The 17,240-nt window shown below is 41.0% G+C and overlaps 1 protein-coding gene across 5 annotated transcripts in view; it reads left to right on the top strand.

Moving 5' to 3' along the window:
• Positions 1 to 17,240, top strand: part of l3mbtl2 (L3MBTL histone methyl-lysine binding protein 2) — a 155,172-nt gene that overhangs the window by 79,867 nt on the left and 58,065 nt on the right. For 3 of the 5 annotated variants that reach the window (XM_048617719.1, XM_048617718.1, XM_048617717.1), the window contains exon 16: positions 7,693 to 7,779. In XM_048617719.1, the coding sequence (XP_048473676.1) occupies positions 7,693 to 7,779 (87 nt within the window). Of the gene's footprint in view, positions 1 to 7,692; positions 7,780 to 12,408; positions 12,457 to 13,914; positions 14,805 to 17,240 lie in introns of those variants that run through there. The other 2 variants (XM_048617720.1, XM_048617721.1) reach the window with 2 other exon arrangements.

The following is a 17,240-nucleotide window of genomic DNA, read 5'->3' as shown; positions in this document are numbered from 1 at the left end:
ATAAGGAACCTATGTTCACTTTAATCTTTCTGTTCATTTTTATAAAGTGAAGAAGCTTTTACTGCCTGATTTTATATTATTTGCCAGTTTGACCCCTCAATTTATTGTTTCCATTCTTTTTCTTTTTTGTCTTATACAGGCTTCTGGTTTAGCACTAATCTTTGCCACGTGGTTGTTTCTTTCAATTTGATACTATCTTGGTTAAGCATGGCCAGTTTAACCCCTTCTTAGAATCTGCCTTCCCCAAAGGCATACATCTTTGCTGTAGTAGTAGTTGCTAAACAAGTATTTTAAACACCTGCCATTGTTCCTGAACTGTTTTTTTTCTCTCTGCTAAGCTCCTTTCCCAGTCCATTCCAGCTATCTTCATCCTCCTCTCTATGTAATTATCCTTATTTAAATTTAGCACAGTTGTTTTCCACCCGCAGTTCTCATTCACAAATTGAGTGCCAAATTCTATCATGTTGTGTCATTGTTCCCTCGTGGAACTTTACTCTAAGATTATTAATTAAACCTGCTGAGTTTTACATGATCAAATCCAAAGTAGCCTGAAATCTGGTTGGAGCCGCAACATGACTGTTCCAGAAAACTGACCTGAGTACACTCTATAAATTCTTCTTCTTGGTTACTATTGTCAATTTGATTTTCCCAATCTACCTGAAGATTAAAGTCACTTATGATTAGTCGACTGCCTTCTGTACATGCCTTCATTATCTCTTTTTTTTTCTCGGTCGTACAGGACAGTTGCTATTCGGAGATCTATAAACTACTCCCGCCAGTATTGCTTTCCCCTCATCGTTATTTCTTGTCTCCACCTAAATGGATTCTATATTCATCTGATCTTGGGTCATTTCTTGCTGTCGTAGTTATTTCATCATGTACTAACAAAGCTACCCACTTGCCTTTCCCTTAGTTTTTATAATTTCCTAAATTGAAAGATTGGAAACTATTGATGTCCAAAGGGACTGAGGTGGTGGTGTTCATAAGCAACTGAACGCCAGCAGTGAGTGATTTGCCAAAGGAAGGAGATACTTGCCATAGAGGGAGTGCAGCAGAGGTTCCTGGGATGGAGGGATTGTACTGTGAGGAGACTAGACCTGTATTCTTTGGAGTTTAAAGAATGAGAAGCAATCTTAAATAGAAAAATTCTGGAAGATGTAGAAAAAATACAGAAAAGATGTTTCCCTGGTTGTGGTGTCTAGAGCTAGGGAAATATTCTCAGAACTGAAATCAAACCGTTTGGGACTGAGATGAGAAGAAACTTCTCCCCTCCGAAGCTGAGTCTTTGGAATTTTGTACCCCGGGAGGCTGTAAAAGTTCAGATGTAAAGGAAGTTTGTTGTTGAGATTGATAGATTTCCTGTTACTGATTACCATAGGATTTGGGTATAGTACAGGAATATGGATCGAGGTAAATGATCAGCCTATAATCTAGGATAATGATACAGACACCAGAAGCTGAATTGCCTCCTTCTGCTCTTAGTTTTCTTTGTTAGTCTGCGACATTACCCAGCAGAACTTTCCCATAATTGCATCTATGCTATACCCCTCACTTTCAAAAAAATCCCAAGAATTAATATTAAAAATAAGTTCAAACTTTCTGATTTTGCGTATATACTTGTCCTGTTTGTACTGAAGTGTTCTACTGAAATGTTGTAAAATGGTGTCCTTTAATCCATTTGTTTTAAATCCTCTCTCATCTCATCTTTAGTTAATAAGTTGAGAAGATTTGCAGTTGGTTTTGGTTTCAAATAGGTGATGTGTCATCTGATCTTGATTATTTTGAGTGTACTGCCCACCCTTGCAGCAATTCCTGTACAGCAACTGGATAATTTACAAGTTTCAGGTCACTGCATCTCATAGTTTCCTTCACGTAGACCTTTTGGGCTTTTTCAATTTCTGTTTCTTAAGTTGACCAAAATTCTGATTGAGACAACTTGCCTGTTCACACAGACCTAGTCTGTCTGTTCATGTGGAAAGGTCTGAAGGTGGTATTGTTGAATTTGACTCCAGGTTTCCACCTATTCACTTGCATTCTTAATTTTTTCTATGACCTCCCAGTACTGGACATATACTAAAGATCATTGCTTTGCAATGTGCCGTCTGACGTGTAAGACAACCCTCGTGCATGTTGAGTTCAAATCTCACCATGGCAGCTGGTGGAATTTTAATTCAAATAATGAAATCAATGAGGTTGTCCTTGAAACCATTATCACTTATAAAAATCCTAATGTTATTAATCACTAACGTTATTTTGGAAAAATCCCTACCAGCTTTATCTGGTCTGGTTTTTTCCTAACTCCAGACTCTCTCAATCAGATTAACATTTGACTGCCCTCTGAAATGGCCTAGAAAGCCACACAGTTCAAGAACTATTCAGGATTGTCAACAAATACTTGCCTTGCTATTGATGTATACATCCCACAGAAGGATAAAAGGTGTGATATATAAGACTCTTGTCTTAAGTTTCTCTGTTTAATATGACCTGCTTGTCGTGCTTGGCCTTAACCTTTATTCTGGCTAATTTTCTCTGTGTGGATTGCTTTAGTTCTGAGTTGTCAGTTCTCACTCCAGTGTGGAGCTTCTTGGCACTGTTTTCCAGAACAAGAATTCCCATAAAATAACATTTGTTTTGTGATCTGCAGAAACTATCACATTTGATTCCTGAGACAAGCTCCATCATTGCCATTGATTCCATCCCCCTGTCTTTGCCTTTGCCTCTGGTTGGTGCTGATCCTGAAAATTTGATGTCCTATTTGACCTTGAGCTGAGCTTCTCATCCGGTACAGGTAGTTCTGCTATAAAGCATGTTTTGTTAACGCAAATTGGCTGTAACGCGATTTGATGAATAGTGGACGCCGTTTGGATAATGCAAACTTTCTGCTGTACAGGTATTGCAACTTCCCTATAGCATGAGGTCACACAAGAATGCAACAATCACGTTATAGGAGAACTACCTGTACCCCTCAATCACAAAGGGAACCCACTTTCTCCTTCATAACCCACCTCAACATATTTGCTGCTGAAATCTTTATTCTCATCTGCAGAGTCAATTGTTCAAATGGCAAGCTAGCCAGTCTTCTATCCTTCATAAATGTCCTGTCTTCCACAATACTCCAATTCTACAATCTTCATAACACCCTATAATCCCCATCTGTGGCCTCCCATTTCATCCTGAAATGCCTCATCCTCACCTCTGGAAACCATGCCTACAGCCATTTGGCCCTAAGCACTAGTACTCCTTCTCTAAATCCCTCAGCATTTCTCATCTTTCAAACTCTGCTTAAAATCAGTCCAATCTGTTATCCAGTCCTTTAGTTTGCACTCCTGACTCTCCTAATACCTCTTTGTTACTTTGTTGATTTGTGTCTGATCATGATTCTGTAGTACCTTGGGATGTTTGCTATGTTTAATGCTGGTATATAATATCTCCCCTCATGGGTAAATCTACAATTAGACAGTACATCTTATAAATAAATTAATCTCCCATTTAAGATCAAGATAAGGAGCAATTTCTTCTCGCAGAAGGTTGCCTTTGGAATTCTTTTCCCCAGAGAGCAGATGAGACTGGCTCATTGACTATTTCAAGGCTAAGTTAGGTATATTTTTGCTCATCAAGGGAGTTGGCGTGTGGGAAAGTGCTTTTAAAGCCACAATCAAATCAGCCATGATCATATTAATGGCGCAGAAGGCCCAAGGAGTCAGATTGCATATTCCTGCTCCTATTCTTTATGAAATAAATGCATGTTGTATTTTTATTTATCTGAGTGTTGACCTCTGTGCTCCTCCTGGGGTTTTATGGATTCAAACTCTCTCTCATTGAGGTGTTGCAACACCTTACCTACATGACCTTTGGCAACTATCAACATCATTATCATGTACTTCCAAACGTAACATTCTTCTGCGTCCATTTATTTGGATACTTCCAGATTCTTTGGCTTCAAAAAAGCTTTCTCCAGTGCTGGGCTGATGGCTGCTCTGAGAAGAAAGGTTTGAAATGGGAGTCATTCCAGCAAAAAGGCAAAATGAATTGACTGTGTTGTATTAAATATGAAATAAACTGTTGGGAATTGACAGAAACCAGTACCTGGTAGCCTCTGGCAATGACAAAACAATGGTAGTCATCCACATAAACTACAAATAGTATCAACAATCTGTCTTCCCAAGGGCACCCGGACAATGGAAGAAGCTGCTAGAGAAAATAGTTGCAATTCCATCACTTGAAATCTTCGAGACTTCTGTTTAGATTATTTTCATTTAATCCATTTCATTATCAGGACTACCATTTCAGTGGGTTATGCCTGGTTTAGCTAGTGCTACTCATAAATATTGGCCCATTACAGATTTTCATCTGACTCTGACGCTGACACAACCAAAGCAGAAGAAGAAGCAGTACAGATGTTAGACGTTCTTATAGGTACAAAATAGTCACAATGTGCTTGGCACTTCTGACTGATAACCTGAAGGAGATGAACTGAGACTTTTGACAGGGAGGAATATTGAGGGTTATAGAACTAAAGTGGATAGTTGTAGTTAAGATACAGATCTGTTTTGAGCGATGAGATAGACTTGAGAGGGCCTGTTTCCCTACCAACCTGAAAAATTCTCTAACCTCAACTTGGGTTTGCTGAACAATTAGGCTCTGAGAGTTGGTAAAGGAGTGGAGTTTCGCACTTGTAGAATAAAACATTGTGTTTTACACAGTGCGTGCTTCTGTACTTTTAAAACCATGTTATCTGATTTACTCTGAATAACACAACAGGAAATATTCTAGTGTTTTAATTGAGTGTCGCAAGAATTTGCCTCTTGCCAGTCTGTGATTGTAGAGTATGGCCCCGTGAGCGCAATGTGTTGGTATCCCAATGTGCTGAATCATAAAAGTGGCAGGAAATGGGTTTCTCTGCTGTGGTTAATTCCCTTTGCTGTGAGAAACACCTACTGTCCTCTGACCAAAGTTGCTAATGTTTGTCCTGGGATCCCGAAGAGAAAAACCCAACTTTTAAGTTGTCCATTTATTGTTTTGGAAGAGGGTGAATGAACAAGGGAAGCCACATAAAGGGATTGCTGACAAAATGTCTGTGAACAGAGTAGCACACTACCATAGTAACAAAACTTGTGCTATGTCAGAGGTAGTAAAAACTGCAGATGCTGGAGTGAGAGATAACAGTGTGGAGCTGGAGAAACACAGCAGGCCAGGCAGCGTCAGAGGAGCAGGTCTTCTGTAGTAAACTCATTTATCTACACTGCTGTCCTATGTTTTTATATACTGAGCGGTACACCCAATCTGTCACACTCGTAGAGATCTGCAGCACAGATAAAGACCCTTTGGCCTATCTAGTGTATGCCAATCAAAAACAAGCACCTAACTGTTCTAATTATATTTCCCCAACACTTGGCTCATAGCCCTGAATGCCTTGGCATCACACCTGCACATCTTGTCCTGTTACATACTATCCAGAGCCTCAGCTCTTGTTATAGATGTGTTTATTTACTGTATGATATTCTTGCTGCCCTATGGACCCATGCTAAGTAGTATTTAATTCCTCTGCTCTGCTTTCATCATCAGTAACTTTGAAACAAGGATGATGTCTGCCCAGCCTTCATGATTTGTATGTCCTCCGCAGATCAATCCTGGAGCCGCATGTATTTGGACAGAGTAGGCAAGAGTTCCTTTGAAGAAGGTGGATGGGAGTTGCTGATACTTTAGATTTGAGTTCTGGTGTCTCTCATTTTGGATCTTTGCAATGAGTTGATGTAGTTGGTCTTGAACTGTGTTGTGGCTGAGATGCTGCCACTTGGTGTTGGACTGGGGTGGATAAAGTCAAAAATCACAGGACACCAGGTTATAGTCCAACAGGTTTATTTGAAATCACAAGCTTTTGGAGGGCAGCCCCTTCATCAGGTGCAGTAAGAGGAAAGCACACAGACATAGTTTATAGGCAGAGAGATCAAAGGATCATATGACTGGTGTGAGTGGAGTGAACAAACCTAGAATGGCTGGCTGCCTCCTGTTGAATCTTTAATCATTCATACATTCCTGCGTTCTAGAAATTGCAGCACCGGGATTTGGAGAACGCTATTATTTTCAATTGATTTAAGATGCAAGTTCCAGAATCTCTTTCAAGTCCCTGCCCCAGAATAATTAAAGGTTTCATCAGTATCTGTCTAACTTTCTAACCTTCAAACAGGCAGAGTGATAAGAATATACAATAGGTGACATCTCGGGTCAGACAGTGAATTGCAGGTGTGAGGCCTTGTCCAGAGTCTGTTTCAGAGTTTTAACCTGGAATCAGGCTGGTTTTGTTCCAAAAGCAGGAATTTATAAAATGCCACACTGACTGACTGACTGACTGTGATTATAAATTGTGCATTTCTTGAAAAAAATAGAATGTATCTGCAAATAAACAAACATGGATGAAAGGATTCACCCTATGGGTTTATATGTGTGCAAGTGTGATAATCCAAAACTGTATTGACTAAGGTAGAGCTTATCATAACAATTTATCAAGGTGATGTTGACGAAACAGGACAGTAAGGAAGATGTTACGGATACAGAACAGAGTGGTGGGGTCACGTAGCACGACATGAACCCAAGGTCACGTAGCACGACATGAACCCAAGGTCACGGTTGAGGCCATGTTCATTGGTATGGAACTTGGCTATCAGTCTCTGCTCAGTGATCCTGTGTTGTGTGTATCTCAAAGTCTGCCTTGAAGGACCTTTTAACTGAACATCGGAGGCTGAATGCCCTTGACTGCTGAACTGTTCCCCGACTTGGAGGAACACTCCTGTCTGGCGATTTGTTGTATGGTGTCCATTCATGCACACACTCCTAAACCTGTGGGGTGAATCATTTCATCCAAGATGTTTGTTTATTTGCAGATACATTCTATTTTGTTCAAGAAATGCACAATTTGTAGTCAGTCAGTCAGTGTAACATTTTATAAATTCCTGCTTTCGGAATAAACTCAGCCTGATTCCAAGTTAAAACTCTGAAACCGACTCTGAACAAGGCCTCACACCTGCAATTCACTGTCTGACCTGAAATGTCACCTATTGTATATTCTTATTGCTCTGCCTGTTTGAAGTTTGGAAAGTTTGGCAGATACTGATGAAACTTTAATTATCTTGGGACAGTGACTTGAAACAGATTCTGGAATTTGCATCTTAATCAATCGAAACTGAGTTCTCCACATTCTGCTTCTACAATTTCTAGAATGCAGAAATGTATGAATGATTAAACATTCAACAAAAGCTGATTATTCAGAAGTGTTCAGACCAGCAGAGCTGATTTCAGATCGTCATGGGTGCTCTCCTATCCACCGGTTTCCAAGATGGAGTTTTTCCATGTATTTCGAGAGCTCGCTGTCTTCAATAGACTTTTGGATGACCAGGACAATGAGCTGTATATGCACACAGCTTCTGAAAGAAAACACCCTTTACCCTCAAACAGGAGCAGGCTTTGAACCAGCATAAGTGGTTGTCAGTGTACTTGAAGTAAATTCGCTCTATATGGGGGCAAGGTCGCCAATGAGAGCTCTTGGTAATCACGAAATACTCTGCACCTGAACTGTGGTGACGGAATAGGAAGGTACAGGTTTTCATTTGAAATTATTGTTGACTCTGTAAGACTGTATCAGTTACAAAGTGGGAGAAAGAATGAAACCACAAGTTTGTCCTCTTAACTCTGCAGAAAGAAAACCGATTCAAAAGGTGGCAAAACGTGGAACGAAGAGCAAACCTGGAACATTGGCAAAAGAGGAACTACCTGAAGATGAAAGTAAGATGAACCTTGTTTTGTTTTGATACAGGAATAGCTGGAAACATGTAGGTTAGTCAGTTCCTGACAGTGAGAGTTATTTTGTACTATTGTTGCACTGTGGCTGCCGCACAAGATCTTTATATCAGAATTGCAATGAGGTAACCAGGTTTTCGGTCACATTTTTACATATGAGCATACATATTAGGATCAAGAGTAGGCCACTTGGCCCACTGTGCATGTTCTACTCTTCATCTGAAACCAGGTGATCTGATTACTCTACTCGATATTCCTGCCTATCTCAATAACCTTTAAACCCCTTGCTTAATTGAGTAACTTCAAAAAAGATTTACAAGGATGTTACTGCGACTGGAAGGTTTGAGTTGAGTTGGATAACCGGACTTTTTTCTTCGGAGCATAATAGGCTGTAGGGTGACCTTCTAGAGGTTTATAAAATTATGAGGACATAGATAAAGTGAATAAAATGAATCTTTTCCCTAAGGTGGGGGAGTCCAAAACTAGAGGGCATAGCTTTAAGTTGAGAGGGGAAAGATTTAAAGGGACGTAAGGGACAGCTTTTTCATGCAGTGGTGGTGCGTGTATGGAACAAACTGCCAGAGGTAGTGGTAGAGATGGGTACAATTACAACATTTAATAGTCATTTGGGCAGCTACATAGATAGGAAATGTTTAGAGGAATATGGGCCAAATGCAGACCAATGAGATTGTTTCAGTCTAGGAAACCTAGTTGGAATGGGCAAGTTGAGCCACAAGTCCTGCTTCTGTGCTGTATGACTGTTTCACTCTACTTTTGCCTTAAAATATTCAGACGCTGCTTCCTTTTAAGAGTGTTCAAAAGACTGATGACCCTTCATGAGAAAAAAAAATTCTCCATATGTCTGTCTTAAATGGGCGGACTGTTCTTTTTAAACAGTGATCCCTAGTTCTAGATTCTCCTGCAACAAGAAACATCCTGTCCACATCCACCATGTTTTCCTCCAGACAGTTTGTTTCAAAAATGAACCATTGAATTTCAATTTTACTATGGTTTGAAAATAAACCAAACCTATTGCTGAGTTCATAGACTTTTGGGGTGTCTTCTGAAAAAGTAGATGTATCATGTATCTTTTGTTGTGAAATTTTGTGAAGAACCAATCATGGAGAGGTTAATTCTTAATTTGTAAATGCTCCATATTGTAAGGTAAAAGCAGAGTTCCATGTCGAGGTTGTTACAAGGTAGAATATTGGCTGTAAATTGGCTTGGTTACTACTTGCCTTAGTTCCATAACCGTTTATTTTGCTTTTTACTTCAATGGGATATGGGTTGCTAGCAATGCCAGCAATTGTTGTCCTTTTCTAATTGTCCTTGAACTGAGTAGCTTACGAGGCCATTTCAGAGGGCAGTTAAGAGGCAGCCACATTGCTGTCAGTTTGGAGTTGCATGTAGGCCAGACCAGGTAAGGACAACAGATTTTGCTTCCCTAAGGATATTAGTGAACCAGGTGGATGTTTATAACAACCAGTGATAGTTGTTGTGGACACCATCACTGAGGCTGCCTTTATATTCAAGTTCTGTGGTGGGATTTGAACTCTCATCTTCCTAAGCATCAGCTTAGCTGCCTGCGTCTGTGTTACTAGACATTTCCACCATGCCACCATATTCCCCTTTTTGATTAGCAGTGATATTATCCATCTCAATTTTAAAATATTCAATTGACTCCCCAGCCTCCATTATCTTTTCTAGGGGAGAGAATCTCAGATCTCCATTGCCCTTTGTGTCAAGAAGTGCTTCTTTGCATTGTATCAATATCAGTTGTCTAACTAGACAAAAAGGCTCCTTTCTGTGTTGCAGTTTCTGTTTCTGTGGATACACTGCAGTTTTTAAAAAATTGTGTACAGGCAAAATACTGTCAATGCTGAAAATCAAATAAAACCAAAAGTATTCTGCGGGTCAGGCAGAATCTGTGCAGAGGGAGAACAAAGTTAACATTTGAGGGTGATGTTCTTTCACCAAAACTGGAAACAGGTGAAGGTATAGCAGGTTTTAAGCAAGTAAAGGAGCAGGGAATGCTTTGTATGGTATTTCCATTATTAGGGTTAAGAATATACAGGTGGAGGCATTCATTGATTAAATATCTTGAGCACTTATAAAGAGGGACTGCTGTTACACTAGCTGTTAGTTGAGGAGGAGGTAAACATTTGTAATTCATTTTATTTATTCACGGTAGTGCACATCACCGACTAAGCCAGCATTTATTGCTCATTCCTAATTGCCATTAACAGGTGAGCTACATTCTTGGAACTACGCAGTTCTTGGGGTGTAGGTACACCCACAGTGAAGTGTGAAAAAGTTACAAAGTATTCACCTAGCAACAGAGAAGGAAGATCAGTATTGTTTGAGGGTGGTGTGTGTCTTGGAGGGAGACTTGCACTTGTTACCATTATCCTTCTAGGTGGTAGAGTCCGTGGGTCTGAAAATGCTGTTGAACAAACGTTTGAGAGTTGCTGCAATGCATCCTGTAGGGGTGACACAGTGCTGCCACTGTGTGTTGGTGATGGGGGGAGTGAATGTTGAAGTGATGGATGAGATCCTAATCATGTGGGATTTTTGTCTCAGATGATGCCTGATGTCTTGAGTGTTAAAGCTGCCTCCAACTTTTGACGTTGAGCAAATAAATTTAAAGTAAAAAAATTAGAATCCAGTACCTACCTTGCCTGGATTTTGGCCTGAATTAACAGGGAATTGCTAAGTATGGGGTGGTGGGGGAGGGTCAAGGAAAATAAAAAAGTGAACAGTCTGTGATATATGCAGATGTGATGAGCTGAATGGCCTCTTCCTGTGCTGCAGTTTTATGGTTCTAGGGCAAAAGGAAGGCAAGATCAAATGCCAAAATGGGACAGTGGTTCAAGGCAGAAGGTGGTAAACAAACAAGAATAATAAAATACGTGTCCAGCAGAGCTGTGCATGGCAGTGACGAAACCATTAAGGGCTGATACCCAGAAAAATAGAAATGGTGGTTATGGTCTAAAACTGTTGAACTTGGTGAGTCTATAGAGAGCTTTAAACAAAGATGAGGTGCTGTTCCTTGAGCGTAACATTGATTTTCATCAGAACAATGTAGGAAAATGAGGACCATGATATGGTGGAATTTGGTTTCGTGCATCTTTTCCTCTCACTATACCTGTTTAAAGATTTTCAATCATGATATACGGACATGCAGCAGAAGTTATGAGCTAGAAGTGTCTTCAGAGAGTTGCTGTTTCTGAGAAATCTGTTGGGAGACAAGTAATCCCTTACATTTACTGTATGATGCCTTACAGTCCGCATCTTCCAAACAAACCCATTGCAACAGTGAGGTTATCCAGGCACACAGATAAAGAATGTTATGGGATCAGTTTTAAGTTGATAAGTTACCTGAAAGCAAGCTGTAACCATGATTAAATGAACATTACTTGTACCATGCCAAGAATTCTGGATCAAACATTACCCTAACACTTTTTTTAATATCTTGTGAATGCAACTGGTGTGTTTTTTATTTCTTGGCTGTGACTGTGTATTAGTTTGCTAAATGTGTTGTGATGATCATGGTATTTGGAACCATAGGATGGTTACAGCACAAGGAGGCCATTCAGTCTGTCATGCCTTCAGTGGCTCTCCAAAGAAATAGTTCACCCTGTGCCACTTCCTGGCAATCTCCCCATAACCTTGTACCTTCATCCTGTTTGAATAACAATCCAAATCCCTCTTACATAAACAAAAACAGAAGTTGCTGGAAAAGCTCAGCAGGTCTGGCAGCATCTGTGAAGAAAAAATCCGAGTTAATGTTTTGGGTCCGGTGACCCTTCCTACGAGCTCTTGCATGTCTTGCTTGAATCCGTCTCCGACAGAGACACAGATCCCAGTTTCTCTGTGGGAAAGAACTTCGCCTCATTGCCATTGCTTCTGTTGCCAAGGAGAACAGTCCCAACCTCTCCAATTTATCTATGTAATCAAGTTTCTTATCTCCAGAACTGTTGTCATGAATTTTTACTGGACTATCAGCACAGACAGAAGTTGAGTTCCGATCCACCTGGGCAAATTTTAAAATTAAGCCTACTAAAGTTGGTTATTGATTGGGGCCAAACGGAAAAGTAACAATGTAAGTACCAGATCGTTATGAAAATTCAACCATAGAGTCATACAGCCCAGAAACAGACCCTTCGGTTCAACCAGTCCATGCCGAACATAATCCCAAACTAAACTAGTTCCGCCTACCTGCTCCTGGCCCATATCCCTCCAAACCTTTCTTAATTCATATACTTATACTTATCCAAATGTCTTTTCAATGTTGTAATTGTACCCATATCTACCACTTCCTCAGGAAGTTCATTCCGCACACAAACCACACTTTGTGTAAACAATTTGCCCCTTGTGTCTTTTTTAAACCTGTCTCCTCTCACCTTAAAAATGTGCCCCCTAGTCTTGAAATCCCCCATTCCAGGGAAAATACCATTCTGTCTATGCCTCTCATTATTTTATAAACTTCCATAAGGTCACCCCTCAACCTCCTTCACTCCAGAGGAAAAATCCCAGCCTATCCAGCCTTTCTTTACAACTTAAACCTTCCATACCTGGCAACATCCTGGTAAATTTCTTCTAAACCCTCTCCAGCTTAATAATAGCCTTTCGATAACTGGGTGACCAGAACTGGATGCAGTATTCCAGAAGAGGCCTTACCAATGTACTTTACAACCTCAACATGACTTCTCAACTCCTATACTTGAAGGACTGAATAATGAAGGTAAGTGTGCCAAATGCCTTTTTAACCACCCTGTCTATATGTAACATGAACTTCAAAGAATTATGTACTTGAACCCCTAGGTCCTTCTGTTCTGCAACACTATCCAAGGCCCTGGCGTTAATTGTATAAGCCCTATGCCTGTTTGTTGTACCAAAACACAATACCTCACATTTACCCAGATTGAACGCCATCTACCATTTTTCAGCCCATTGATCCATTTGATCAAGATCCCTTTGTAATCTTAGAAAACCACCTTCAGTATCTATTGTGCCACCAATTTTGGTCTTGTCTGTATTTAGTATCTAATAATTTCACAGTTCATCGTTTTGGCTTCTACTAAAATAAAGCAGTGTCTCCCCTGAATAAACTTTGTACAATCTTTCAAGCTGAACAAATCATTGAACTTTTAGGTTAAGCAAAGCTTGTATAAAAGCAAGACTCCCCAAAGATTACAGCCAAGGTTGAGTTAATTCATTTCACTTACTCATCTAGTACCCATCCTGCCAACTGCATTTTAGGGTGGCTCAGTGTTTAGCGCTGCTGCCTCACAGCTCCAGGGACTCTGGTTCGATTCTAGCCTCCGCTGACTTCTATATGGAGTGGGCACATGCTCCCTATGTTTACGTGGGTTTCCTCCAGATGCTCCGGTTTCTTCCCACAGTTCAACAATGTGCAGGTTAGGTGGATTGGTCATGGGAAATAGCCCAGTGTCCAGGGGTGTGCAGGTTAGTTGGATTGGTTGTGGGAAATGAGGGGTTTTGGGTGTGTGATGCCCTTCAGAGGGTGATGTGGACTCAGTGAGCTGAATGGCTTCTTTCCACATTGTCGGGATTCTATTTGGGGTGGCACAGTGGCTCAGTGGTTAGCACTGCTACCTCACAGCGCCAGGGACCCGGGTTAGATTCCAGGTTCAGGCAACTGCCTGTGTGGAGTTTGCACATTTCCTCCCACAGTCCAAAGTTGTGCAGGTTAGGTGTATTGGAAGTGCTAGATTGCCCCAGTGTCCAGGGATATGCAGGTTAGGCGGGTTAGTCATGGGAAATCCAAGGTTACAAGGATAAGGTAGCAGGGTCGGTCTGAACAGCATCCCACCCAGAGGGTTGGTGTGGACCTGATGGGCTGTATGGCCTGCTTCCACACCATAGGGGTTCTGTGTTTTGTTCTAGTTTAACTGAAAAAAAATGAAAGAACTGTGGATGCCGTAAATCGGATGCAAAATTAGAAATTGCTGGAAAAGTTCAACAGGCCTGGCAGCATCTGTGGAGAGAAATCAGAGCTAATGTTTCAGGTCAAGCGACCCTTCCCCAGGATTTAAATTTAACTATTTTTCTGAAATTGGACCTTCTTCATGAGCATTGTTATTTCACAATTTTCAGGTACCTGTGGTGTGGTGTACAGCCATATAGCTAACAGCTAAAATCATAAGGCATGATGGGAAAAGAAGCCAACCTTCTACCAGCATACGAACAGTGGAGGATATGTGATTACAGCTTAATGCGCTAATTTGCCGAGCAATCTTGTGATAAGGAGCTATCTAACATGGAATTGCAGCAAATGTTCCTATACAAAGGACTGAAAGAGTAACAATGGAGCAGACACTTGTGATCAGTAAGCAGTTGAAAAGAGGATGTTGTGCATTAAAGGACTTGCATGAGAAAGGAGGAATTGCTAGAATCAATACAACCACAAGCATACAAATTTGCCGATCCTGTCGGGGTGGGAAAGCATGAATATGCCTTACCTACTCCAGCCTGCCTCAGACTTCATGGTATCTGGTTGGTTCTTGATATCCTCCAAAGAAACCAAGCTGTACAATATATACTATACTTGTCAGTGTCTCCCACCGCTAAATAAAAAACAAATTTATTGGTACTCCTAATGAGAAGCATCTGTCAGGCTGAGAAATGAAATTAGTAAAACAAAAGCCTTGTTCACTTGTTGCTTTTGAGATTAAATTTATTGGAAAACCTGTATATTGTTCTTGTATTGTGCTAAAAACCGCACAAAAAAATTGAGCTTGTTGTTGCTTAGACCACTCATATAGATCTGTCTGCAAATGTACCTTTTCTTGTGTTCACCGTGCATTTTGGGGGTGTACAGGTATGTACAAAATAAGAGCAGGAGAAGGCCATTTGGTCCTTTTAGTTGCTACACCATTCGGTAAGCTCATAGCTGATGATCTGATTATGGCCTCAACTTCACATTTCTCCCCATGATGTGGAGGTGCTGGTGTTGGACTAGGGTGGACAACGTCAGAAATCGCACAACACCAGGTTATAGTCCAACAGGTTTATTTGAAAACATAAGCTTTCAGATCCTTACTCCTCCTCTAGGTGTTAGTGAGAGAGAGGTAGTATCAGATACAGAATTTATAAGTAAAAGATCAAAGGGTCACATCATTGTGGAGGGTGTATTAAATAAAAATGCTGTTAAATCTTTAATTGGTTAGAAGGTTTTAATTGATTAATTTGTGTATGTAAATCCCCAAATTCCTTTCATGTCACTGTCCTGAAAGAACTAAAGGTTTTATCAGTGTAAAGAAGAGGTGACATTTTAGGTCAGACAATGCATGTGAGGCCTTGTTTGGAATCCGACCAAAGAACACACCTGTCAACTGAACAGACTGGTCAAGACTTTTGATCCAGTCCTTCAGAGTACCTTACCCGCTCTCATCCTGCATAGGGGACTTCTACTGCCTTTCAAAGGTACACAAAGGCAACACACCTGGACATCCCATCATATCAGGCAATAGGACCCTGTGTAAGAACCTCTCTGCTTATGTCAAGGAGATCTTGAAACCCATTGTACAAGGAACCCCCAGCTTCTGTCACAACACTACAGATTTCTTTCAGAAACTCAGCACCCACGGATAAGTCAAACCAGGAACGTTCCTCATTGCAATGGATGTTTTGGCATTCTACACCAGCACCCCCCACGAAGACGGCATCACTGCAACAGCCTCCATACTTAATACCACCAACTGCCAATTTCCAGACGCCATTCTACAACTCATCTGCTTCATTCTCGACCACAATGTCTTCACCTTCGACAACCATTCTTCATCCAGACACGTGGGACAACCATAGGAACCAGATTTGCAACCCAATATGCCAATGTTTCCATGCAAAGATTCGAACAAGACTTCTTTGCTGCACAGAACCTCCGACCAATGCTATACACCAGATATATCGACAACATTTTCTTCCTTTTGGGCTCATGGCGAGGAATCACTGAAATGATTACATAGCGATATCAACAAGTTTCATCCCACCATCAGACTTACCGTGGACTACTCTTTAGAATCAGTTTCGTTCTTGGACACAAGCATCTCCATCAAGGACAGACACCGCTGTACCTCCCTCTACTGCAAGCTCACGGATAACCTCATGATGCTGCGTTTCTCTAGCTTCCACCCTAAACATATTAAAACATCCATCTTCTACAGACAAGCCCTACACGTACATAGGATCTGTTTGGATGGGGAGGAACGAGACAGACACGTGAAGGCATTGAAGGACGCCTTCATAGGAAAAGGATGCTCAACTCGTCAATTGATAGTTCCAACATGCCACAGCGAAAAACTGTAATGATCTCAGAAGGCAGGCGTGGGATGTGCCCGAAAGTGTACCCTTTGTCGTCCAGTACTTCCCAGGAGCGGGGAAACTATGCCATGTTCTTCGCAGCCTTCAACATATTATTGATGACGATGAGCACCTCGCCAAGATCTTCCCCATGCCTCCACTTCTCGCCTTCAAACAATTGCCAAACCTTAAACAGACCATTGTTCATGGCAAACTACCCAGCCTTGAGGACAACATCGACCACAACACTCTATACAACCCTGCCATGGCAACCTCTGCAAGACATGTCAGATCATCGACAAGGATACTACCATCACACATGGGAACACCATCCACCACGTACACGAAAGATACTCGTGTGACTCAGCCAATGTTGTCAATCTTAGCAAGGATGCTCTTTAGAAAATTAACCAACTCCACGTGACATTATTTTAAAATTCAAACTCTAAAAATGATACAGCAAACGTTTTATTAATCGGTACCTATGGGGCCATGAATGTGTCAGTTGATCAAATATTCTGAATAATCAAGAGGAACACAACCACAGTGAACCCTGACCAAGCAAAGCTTTGAGAGATCAACATACCTCAAAAAGGCAATATAAGAACATTAACACCCTTCCTAAAATCAATGTAAAAACCTAAAGTAATAAACGTTCATTCGCATAATGCCTCTACCAGAATGAAGACACTCTGAGGCAGCCCACAGGGAGTAGTAATCAAGCAAAAATTGACACCAAGCTGCAGAAGCAATGATCGAGGCAGTGACCAAATGCTTGATCAGAGAAGTAGATTTAAGGGAAAGTGGAGAAATTTAGAGGGATTTCCAGAACTTGGGGCCTAGAAGATTGGAGGAATCAGTGGTGTGCAAGAGGCTAGACTTGGAGGCAATGTACATTTAGTTACAACAGCATTCAGGTACAGCAAATAGTTAGGAAGAGGGGGTGGGGAATGTATACTTGCATTGCAGGGGGCATGTAACTATGGAATTATTGAGGTCTTGCTACATTGGTACAAATCAGACAGAAAACGACATTGGAGTAAAATGCAGTTTTGGTCTCCTTATTTAAGGACAAATCTGTTTGCATTAAAAGCAGTTCAGAGAGGGTTCACTAGGCTGAT

The sequence above is a fragment of the Rhincodon typus genome, chromosome 37, assembly GCF_021869965.1.
Source record: "Rhincodon typus isolate 14 chromosome 37, sRhiTyp1.1, whole genome shotgun sequence".
NCBI lineage: Eukaryota > Metazoa > Chordata > Chondrichthyes > Orectolobiformes > Rhincodontidae > Rhincodon > Rhincodon typus.
Note: the sequence above shows the minus strand (reverse complement) of the source record. Positions and strands in the feature narration are given on the sequence as shown.